This window comes from Gigantopelta aegis, chromosome 6, assembly GCF_016097555.1.
Source record: "Gigantopelta aegis isolate Gae_Host chromosome 6, Gae_host_genome, whole genome shotgun sequence".
NCBI classification, from domain to species: Eukaryota; Metazoa; Mollusca; class Gastropoda; order Neomphalida; family Peltospiridae; genus Gigantopelta; species Gigantopelta aegis.
In genome coordinates this window covers 17,773,226-17,784,154 of record NC_054704.1, presented here as the reverse complement: position 1 = coordinate 17,784,154, position 10,929 = coordinate 17,773,226, and the positions used below count along the sequence as shown (strand labels likewise).

The window sequence follows — 10,929 nt, the reverse complement described above, 5'->3', positions numbered from 1 at the left end:
GACTTGATAGTATAATAAACTATTTAACTAAATATATTTCAGTTTGCATCAACAGAACGAAATGGAGTTATAGTATTTTTCTTTTTTAAAAAATTTAAAGAAAAAAAAAGCATATTATTAGGCCTATTGGTATGCTACGTTCGAGCAAAAACTACCACTCACGATACTTTTCTTTTCTTTGGGACTACTTAATTGGTCAGTTTTGTGATTTTAGATGGAAAAGTCTACTTAATCAAGGGTTTTACAGAATTACTTACAGTAATAAAGTGATAATGTCCATTACGATTAGAGGGGTGTCCGTACGGTTAACACACAATACCCTGTGATCTTAATAAAAGAGGCACGTCTTTTTAGTGTGTCTAGACACAGTGTCTGAGGACTGTCTAAATATACACCTGCCAATCAGGAACCACAGGTACAGGCCACAGAAAGAAAAGACCAATTAACTAAGAAAACACTTATTATTTCAGTATGTGGGTTAATTTATGTACAATTTATGTAGTTATTTCAACACTTTGACAATGGTGGTTTCTTTGTATTAAACATAATATATAGTTGTTGCTGGCTTACTGGGATGACTATTATTAAAAAATATTGCGATGCATCCGCAAAAATCAGGTATGTTTTGCTTCTTCAGTTCGAAGACTAATTCCTGACGTGACACATTAGGTATTACGTAACCACCAGCTTGCCAGAGGGCGTATTCACTGGGATGATACAAAATGGCTGTGCCCGTTATATATAATAGTCGTCACATTTAACCGTTTTATTAATTAACTATACGATTATACTTGTAAATGCCTTGATTGTCCCTTCCTTTAAGGCATTTTACAAATTGCAACCAAACCAGTGTTGATATTTCAAACACATTCAGTGTATATAGTTTCCATAGCATTTACCGGGCACAAGTTTCCATATCTTCTAGGTTCAAGGGCCATAACTCAAACTTGATATGTAACAGTACATGATAAAAAAAAAAAGGAAAAAAGTTTGGTTTGTTTAATGACACCACTAGAGCACATTGATTCATTAATCATCAGCTATTGAATGTCAAACATTTGGTAATTTTGACATATAGTCATCAGAGGAAACCCGCTACATTTTTTCTAATGAAGCAATGGATCTTTTATATGCACTTTCCCACAGACAGGATAGCACATACCACCACCATTGATATACCAGTCGTGGTGCACTGGCTGGAATGAGAAATAGCCCAATGGGCCTCCAGTACATGATAAAAGCACATGCAAAATTCCAGTTCAATATTTTGAGGCACTGCAAAAAGTCCAAAAAAAATTAAAATCTTATCTCCTAAGTTCAAAGGCCATAACTCTGTCAGAAATGGGTAAATCACCATGAAAATCAAACTTGTTATGTAACAGTACACGATAAGATAAAGACACATACAGAATATTAGCTCAATATCTTGAAGCATTCCAAGTCTGAACAACAAATGTTCTTATCTACTACAGTTCAAGAGCCATAACTCTGTCCAAAATAGGTAAATCACCATGAAAGTCAAACCTGATGTATAACAGTACATGATAAAGCTACCGCTATACATAAAATTTCAGCTCAATATCTCAAGGCATTGTGAAAAAAACATTCCAAAAACTATATGTGGAACAGACGGACGGACAGACAAGACAGAGGAAACCTAGGAGACTAATAAGGAGGGGAAAATTTGTAGCATGATGTTCAGAACTTAAAACAAGAAGAAAAAAAAGGGAGAAGAAGAGGTTAACAAATTTCCAAACATTTGCTATCATTAATACAAACAAAACCTTCAGAAGTTGCCACTGGTTCTCTTATCTTGACTGGCTACTAACAGATTATAGTTTATACAAAGTACACACAAAATAAATATAATATGAACAAATTAGCCGACACTATTGCTGAGAAAAAAAAATCCATTTTATTGCATAGTGTAAATGCTGACAGCATTCATGACAATCACTAGATAGATAATTCATTTGTAGCTATTAAAGCTTTTTATTTCTATACACACATGTATTTCCTTCATAAAATGTACATCATAAATAAATAAATATTATTTGGGTATAAAAATGTTTTCTATTTATGCAATGTCCTTTTACTTTGATGTTATGCATGGTGAAATGTTTTTATTAAAATAAGGAATTACCTGGTAGATGCATTGACAGTTTATCCTAGTAGCACATGTAGCACGTGCTACGGGCCCCGTGCTTCAGAGGGCCCCAAGGTGATGTATACATTTATGTTCAACCAGGTTATTTTCCCCCTCTCCCCGAAAGGGTTGCAAAATCCTGGGAAGGCGGTCCTGCTGTTATTTGTGCTACAGGCCCCGTGGATCCTTAAAATGGCTCAGAGTAGATGAAAATAACTGAATGTTCAGCAATGCATAAGAAAAAGTAGGTCATAGTAACTTAATTAGGTCAACATGCTGGCATTTCACTGTTGGATGGCACCTACCATAATGTACTACCAGTACATGTTGTTTAACCAATGGTCAAAAGAATATTTCAAACCCAATCTTTAAATGGATGCAAACAGTGATTTGTTCCAGAACTAATAACATAGGAGTGGGGTGGTGGGGTGGTAGTGGAGGGGGTGAACATGCATAATGATTATTTTATGTTCGATATGTCACATCCTTTTCCCTGTGCATACAATTTTATTTTGTATTCTCCTACCCCACACTATAATCAATTCAAGAACAACCCTAAGCATCCATCATAACCAATTGATGGAGGTTATAAACATCCACCTAGAACATGGCTTGCACTTTCCATTGCCAGTTACAAATTTGTAAAAGAATATATGGGAAATAATTTTGATACTGGTAAAATTAAGTTGTCTCTTTATGATAAAGCATCAAGTTTTAGACAAAAAGATTACCAGAAAGTTAATTTTTCCCCATTTTAACAGTCACCTACAAAATGTAACCCCTGCCAAACCCCAATCAACACCCCACAAAAAGATTCCCAGAATATTTGTTTTTCTAAAACAGGTGAATAGACAATTTTAAATTGGTACCTTCAAATAAAAGACCTGTAAACATGTTCATACCAGGTAATGTATTATGCAGCTACTCAACAGTCAAACATTCAAAGTCCTAGTATTTAGCAAACTTGGGCATTGTGTAATAACATGCAGTGTTAAACAATAATGATTTGAACAGAAATGTTTTGGATGAACACTGAACCTTGTTTGTTGAAATCAGTGAAAGGGGGAAGAGTGTCCAGTACCATGGGCAGTTAAATATGTTTGGACACAACCCAAATATTATGCAAAATAAGGGATAAAAGTATTAATAAACAGATGGAAAGAAATAATGGAACACATAAATATTAGCAGCAAATAATGAATAAAACCAAAACCCTTATCCACAGTATCAGGAAGTTAACTGTGTTACTGGCAGTCGATCCCACAGTACTGACATTCAGGTTCAGATTACAACAGCCTGTCAAAATTGCTCAAATCACCTAAAAACATTTCGACCGAGCATTCAAATTTTACTTTTGGACGTAATTTTTTATTCCAGACATGATTAGAATGTGTCCGCTATCTTTTTGCTTTGACCTAACTTCTAAATTCTTTATTCCAAATTCCGCCCACCTCAAACTCACCCCTCCCCTCCTGTCCCGGACTTAGTCACTGGTGATGTCTGAGGCTAATCCCGTCATGGGCATGCTTGAAACCTTCATGATATATGAGCATGTAAAAAAAGTTGATTCAATCATTCCAGATTACATCTTTGTAATGTATACAGACATAGCTATTCCAGCAGCGAATTAAATTTGGTCTGGAAAATCATGTGACCGGAACTAGAGAGAGTATGCAGTAGAAGAATTTAGGCCATCCCATTGGCTGTTGGGATGTTCGGACCAGACTACTAGTTGTAGGGGGGGGGGGGGGAGTGCACTTGTTTGAGGACAGGTAATGTGAAAAGAAAGAGTATATTTTGAAATACCAGTCATTTTTTAGGTGGCTACTATGATTTAAGTAATAAATTGCATTCACATGTATAAAAAAAATAACTCATAACAAGTTAAGTGTTTTAAGATTTAGTAGAAATGTTCACCAATTAATATTATGCCATTTTCACACTTTTAAACACACAATAGCATGTTATGTTAACAACACAGCCAAAAAACTGTCTCCTAGTAAATCTAACTATAGATTCTGTTTTTCAATAAAATAATGGTATTTTCATACAAGATTTACAAAACCAAAGATACTTTTAAATGTAAACTGAAAATAAGTAGTAAAATCAACACACAAATGATGAAATTAAAGGATATATGATACATTAGGGTTAATCCAAGTAACATTTTTGTTCTTTAAGTCTCTTGGTTAAAAACTTCTAAAAAAGAATGAAAAATTCATCACTTCAATGCACTACCTTGCCTTTTCAGAATTCAACACATTTCATTAATAACCCAATACGTTTCCATTATCCACAGTTGTGATCAGCTTTTAACATTATTAAACAATAATTCACCACTTCAGCAAACCCTCCCAAAACAATAAGAAAGTTACGTGAAAAGAGAATTCAGTCTAGGCCATTGCAAAATCTTGTACCATGAAAAGTTCAGTATATATGAAACTAAACGGGGAATTCTCCACACAAGTAACGGTCCGTTTTAATGGGACGTTATTAATAGAGGGTTTGGTAACACATGACAAAAATGCTGTTCTGTCAGAAGCAGAAAACAGCTCAAAAAGTATAAAACAAGACTAGATTAGGAATTCTGTGTGTAAAAACAATAAAATATTCTGAACTCTGCAGCTTCAATTTAATCTTGTGATGTAGACTTCTGTTACTGTTTTAGTAAACTATCATGGATTTGCAAGATCTTGCATACATTCACAACTCATTCACAATATTAAAAAATAAATTAGGTAACCGGAAAACAGTTCATGTTATACTTACCTAAGTAACCAATAATTCTTTCATGTGGATTATACAGGGCCGTAGCCAGCAGTAGGTAGGGGTGGAGGTAAAATCTGGTAAAAATAATAGAAAATCCTCTTCTTAACCGAGTAGTTTTAGGGATGCTCGTTTGTTCCATCAATTCATCTCCTCCCCCACCCCCAAAACAATCCTAGCTACGGCTGTGTTATATCTGATCAACCTAATCAGTTCCCTCAACTGCTCACACTAGCATTCAATGGAATTATCTTCTGAAGTTTGCAATGTTTTTTGCAATTATAGAATTGGTAACAGTTCATCATGTATCCTGTAACCAACTGACAGTTTGTGTTTATTTTAAGTTGCATAACCGACACACTAACAGCATAACAGATCACATGAATTAATGTGCCCTGCACATCACAGTATCGTAATCACAGGTAGTAGTATCGTTTTTACCATTTGACATCATTCTCATATACATGTATGGTAACAGTACAATATATTCATTAATAAAAATACTAAAATGTAGAAAGAATTTGATCAAGAAAAGCACTAGATATTTCATGTACTATCAAGATCCAAATTCCATGGTTTCTGGTGTGATGGCTTTGAAGTCAAAGGAACCTCTCCCATCCATCTTCAGGTAATACTGGAAAGAGACAGAAGTATTACCTTAAATTTAGATCAATATTAAATACACTCAAAAAGCACACATGCAAGTAAAATCATTGTACTTGGACTTAATCAGTGTTTAGGTGGGTCAACAAATATTGTTAAAACTGCTAAGTTGTAAATGAAATTGTTTCACAGAATTTCAAAGTAAGGTTTTATAAAATTTTGGACTACCATTTCTCAGCTACACATTACTGTAAATCACTGTAACACAATGCAATATATATTATATAGATATATCAATGATGAAGCACTGGCTAGAAACAAAGAAATATGAATGATCCACTTGGCTGAATCTCAAGCTATAAACTGTACAAGATCAAAACTATGATCAGATACATAAATAATATTTTCAATTGCTTTGAAATACCTCATGGTGTTTCCATAATGATTTTCGGTGGGAAACTGTAAAAAGGGTAATTCCAACCTGAAAAAAAAGAAGTTTTATTTTTACTGACAAAAGAATTCATAGGATTTAATAGTTTATAATCAACAGTAAACTGAGGGAAAAAGTTTGCAATATGTAATGTATTGTTATATAGTTAAATTTCATAGAGAGTACACATTTTTTGTTTCATCTTCTTAAGCAAGAATTATATACTTCTTTATATATCTGAAAAATAAAAAACACAACAATAACTAAATGACGTTGTGTGCATTGACAATTATTTTAATAGCAATAAGTATAGTAAGTATATATCATAATCTAAAAAGCTCCATCACATAGCTCATTTTTTTTATAAAACTTGATTCCAATTTCCCAACAATTCAGATGCTCATTCAAAACAGTCTTATGTCTGAATGACATCACTTTGCCTATCCCTACAATAATACACATTACTATGCTGACATCACTTTGCATATCCCTACAATAATACACATTACTATGCTGAAATCACTTTGCATATGCCTACAATAATATACTTATACACATTACTATGCTGACATCACTTTGCATACCCCTACAATAATACACTTATACACATTACTATGCTGACATCACTTTGCATATCCCTACAATAATACACATTACTATGCTGACATCACTTTGCATATCCCTAAAATAATATACATTACTATGCTGACATCACTTTGCATATGCCTACAATAATATACTTATACACATTACTATGCTGACATCACTTTGCATATCCCTACAATAATACACATTACTATGCTGACATCACTTTGCATATCCCTACAATAATACACATTACTATGCTGACATCACTTTGCATATACCTACAATAATATACTTATACACATTACTATGCTGACATCACTTTGCATACCCCTACAATAATACACTTATACACATTACTATGCTGACATCACTTTGCATATCCCTACAATAATACACATTACTATGCTGACATCACTTTGCATATCCCTAAAATAATACACATTACTATGCTGACATCACTTTGCATATGCCTACAATAATATACTTATACACATTACTATGCTGACATCACTTTGCATATCCCTACAATAATACACATTACTATGCTGACATCACTTTGCATATCCCTACAATAATACACATTACTATGCTGACATCACTTTGCATATGCCTACAATAATATACTTATACACATTACTATGCTGACATTACTTTGCATATCCCTAGAATAATACACTTATACACATTACTATGCTGACATCACTTTGAATATGCCTACAATAATATACTTATACACATTACTATGCTGACATCACTTTGCATATCCCTAGAATAATACACTTATACACATTACTATGCTGACATCACTTTGTATATGCCTACAATAATACACTTATACACATTACTATGCTGACATCACTTTACATATCCCTAGAATAATACACTTATACACATTACTATGCTGACATCACTTTGTATATGCCTACAATAATACACTTATACACATTACAATGCTGACATCACTTTACATATCCCTAGAATAATACACTTATACACATTACTATGCTGACATCACTTTGCCTACCCCTACAATAATACACTTATACACATATCTATGCTGACGTCACTTTGCATATCCATACAATAATACACATTACTATACTGGTAAATGTTTAATGCAAACTTGTTCTAGAAATTAGTTTGTTTGACTGAAAAGATTTTATTGTTTTAAAAACAAAAATACTGGATCAAGTTTGCCAAGTTATTATGCCGTCTCCTTCTTGTTTTGTTTGATTACAAATACATTTTAAAATGTGTGAACAAAAATAAAAAACCCCAACATTTCATCCAAAATAATAGCAACACAATATTCTGTTATTCACATTAATAGAAATTACTACATTTCTTCCTAAAATAAGTACTCTGAACAACAGACAGCACTAACTATTATTAAATATCAATCTAATTTAAAAGAGAAACAAAATTTGTAATAAGATACAGGTAGAATATTCGAATTGGACAATCAGCATAGCAATGAAATGCTTTGATGAACAGATCCCCCACGTGCAAGTGTAATGCAATGACTTACCTCCCTTGAATGTTGGTACATGTAACCCTCCACATCAACACTGACTGCACTTGTACATTCATCCAGAATGGCGAACTGTGGCTTGTGATAAAATAACCGAGCCATCTAGATCACAAAATAAATACTACATGTTAAAAACTCATATATTTTCATCAAATTAAAATGCATAACAAATTTATAATACAAATATCTATGCATTTGTAAAGGACTATCATATTTCGAAACAAAAGAACTTGTGTATTTAAAGATGAGTAGGTTGTCTTTATGTTTTCTTGAATATACTATGGTATATTTTATATTTTAGTATATGTTTGTATATTTATAAATATTCTCAAAAACCTTTTCATATTAGTAAAATGTTTACAATCTACAAACTTTTCACCCAATCATTTCAGCAAAGTTTGATGAAATAATTGCCAAGCAGTTTCAAATATGTTAAAACAAAAAGGAAAAGGTAATAACACAATTTAATAAATATATAACCAACTTACTGCTATTCTTTGTTTCTCTCCTCCACTCAACACATCCATCCAATCCTACAAACAGAAATTAATACAAAATAACAGTAATTTTACTAGTACATTACAATACTGTACATTAAAAAATAAAAATGACCCCCCCACCCCCCCACCAAAAAAAAGATATTTTAAATAGCTGGTATATTTGCTACAATTTACAATAAAACATATACCCAGATTTCAAGATATACTGAATAGGTTTAATACCAGAAAAAAAGGAAGTTTTGAATAATTTAGTTAATTTGATAAATGGTTTGATTAAAATATGCCATTAACAAGCTGACAAGTCTTTTTTACCTGTACAGATGTCCAGCCTCCTTCCCGATCCAAAATATATCCAAGCTGAACCTATATGAAAGTAAAAAGAATGAAAAGATCAAATGTAGTTTTCAAGCAAATTAAAAAATCCAAACCCACCATTTTACTTCAGTATGACACAATTTTATATTTTATTCATTTTTTTATATGTAGAGGTTTAGCCATCAACTCTAAGGATGGCTATGTTTACAAAACTTTAGAGTCTAGACTCAAATATTTAATGATGTCACACACAGGCAATTTTTATTGAATTGCCATGACACTATAAAATAGTCTTGTGTAGACTTTTAAAAGTTTTATAAACACAGGGCAAGCTCACACCCCAGTTAGCTTTAACAGCTCAGTGGGGATTGCAAAAGTTAAAGTTTGCTTTGTTTTAACAACATGACTAGAGCACATAAATGTATTAATCATTGGCTACTGGATGTCAAACATTTGGTAATTCTTACATATAGTCTACATCCCATCCCTGGGGATTACAAAGCCAAAATATAATATTTCAATATCTTAGATAACTGGAAGTATGTGCATGTGATTTGTTTTTACCTAATATGTAACAGATATTATTTTATTTGTAAATGATATTTGCTTTACCATCCCTAATAACAATATTCTTGAAATATATAATAAAAAAGTAATGTATCAAATTAACAAATGGTAAATAAAGTATATTTTCTAACATACCTTGTCTAGAGTATCCTGCAATTCTGCATCGCTAACTCCCCTCTTTAACTGCTCCTCGTGAGAATGTGGGTAGATCACCTGATCACGCAGTGTACCTATAGTCATGTACGGCCGCTGGAACAAGAAACTGTGTTTAATCTGGGGCCACATAAGAACTGTATTCTGAGATTTCATTTAGTAGGATGCACTACATAGCAATATATTCTCTATTTATCATATAATATCTTACATTTTCAGTGCAATCAAAGTATGTGATATCTTTCAGATCACACACTTTAAGAATTTGATAACTTTGCAAATTAGATGTAAATTAGTCGAGGTCTCGGCACTAGGTTTATTGACATTTAAGCAAACGTACTTGGGTGACACTCCATGATTGACGTATACATTCATAGTCATCAAATAAAAACATTTCAATGGCAATTTGACACTGAAAGCTGTCCAGCGTTCAGAAAACAAAAAACGTTAGGCATAACTTTATTTTGATGTAAGGACATCCAAAATGACGTCATTCGAGTTTGACGTCATTTCCATTCAAAAATACACCGTGCCACATATTCTTACGTCATTTGAATACTGTAAATCATGAAATTAATGCGTCATGATATTATTGCGTCCGTACATGAGTGAACAAAAATGCGTATTTTTATTAATGCGTCGGGCAAAAGTCCACATCACATAAAAACCACAGTTTGTTTGGGCTTCATCTTTCATGATAAAAGAAGTAGTAGTTGTTTTGACAGCTAGTAGAGCTACTACATAATCTGAAGCTAATCGCATGGTGGGACGACCAGGAAACCCTAATTACTTAAAGTAGTGTAATCAGTATAACTACACCTTATTGTTAAGGGTATGCCTCGCACTTTTGTGTGGTGATTGCTTCTAATTAATCCACCAGTAGGAACAAAAGGTAAATGGGTCGCTATTGCAGGGCACAATATTTCACGCGAACGCAGACGTATTATTCTAACAAATGTTTTAGACTGATTTTATACACTTGATGCGCAGCACAGGAATAGACGTTAACAAATACGATATATTGCAACAGTGACAACTTGCGACCAGTCTAACTTAAAATGCCATGTATAGAGTCGAGCCAAATGGTTTGAAGAAATAATTTTCTACTGTTTAATGTTTAAAGGAATATATTTAGCAATAAAATTTGTTGATGATAATTTTACAAATGTTCAAAACAGTTTAAATGTATACAGTAATCCAGAAGTGTAAGAAAAATTGAAAAATACTCACATCGCAAAATGAACTTTTTAAAAACAAAACATTTGGAACATTACTGTATTATATAACCGCTATGATATTCCAGGAAAGTGAAAATAGAATGGCAAAATCG

The 10,929-nt window shown here is 32.8% G+C and overlaps 1 protein-coding gene across 1 annotated transcript in view; it reads right to left on the bottom strand.

Moving 5' to 3' along the window:
* Positions 1–1,896: 1,896 nt before the first annotated feature.
* LOC121374217 (ATP-binding cassette sub-family D member 3-like) overlaps positions 1,897–10,929 on the bottom strand; it is a 33,089-nt gene continuing 24,056 nt past the window's right edge. The window contains exons 22-27 of the mRNA XM_041501213.1: positions 9,582–9,695; positions 8,877–8,927; positions 8,553–8,597; positions 8,062–8,166; positions 5,940–5,996; positions 1,897–5,546 (exon numbers count right to left, since the gene is read on the bottom strand). Coding sequence (XP_041357147.1) covers positions 5,469–5,546; positions 5,940–5,996; positions 8,062–8,166; positions 8,553–8,597; positions 8,877–8,927; positions 9,582–9,695 — 450 coding nt within the window. The 3' untranslated portion in view covers positions 1,897–5,468. The remainder of the gene's footprint in view (positions 5,547–5,939; positions 5,997–8,061; positions 8,167–8,552; positions 8,598–8,876; positions 8,928–9,581; positions 9,696–10,929) is intronic.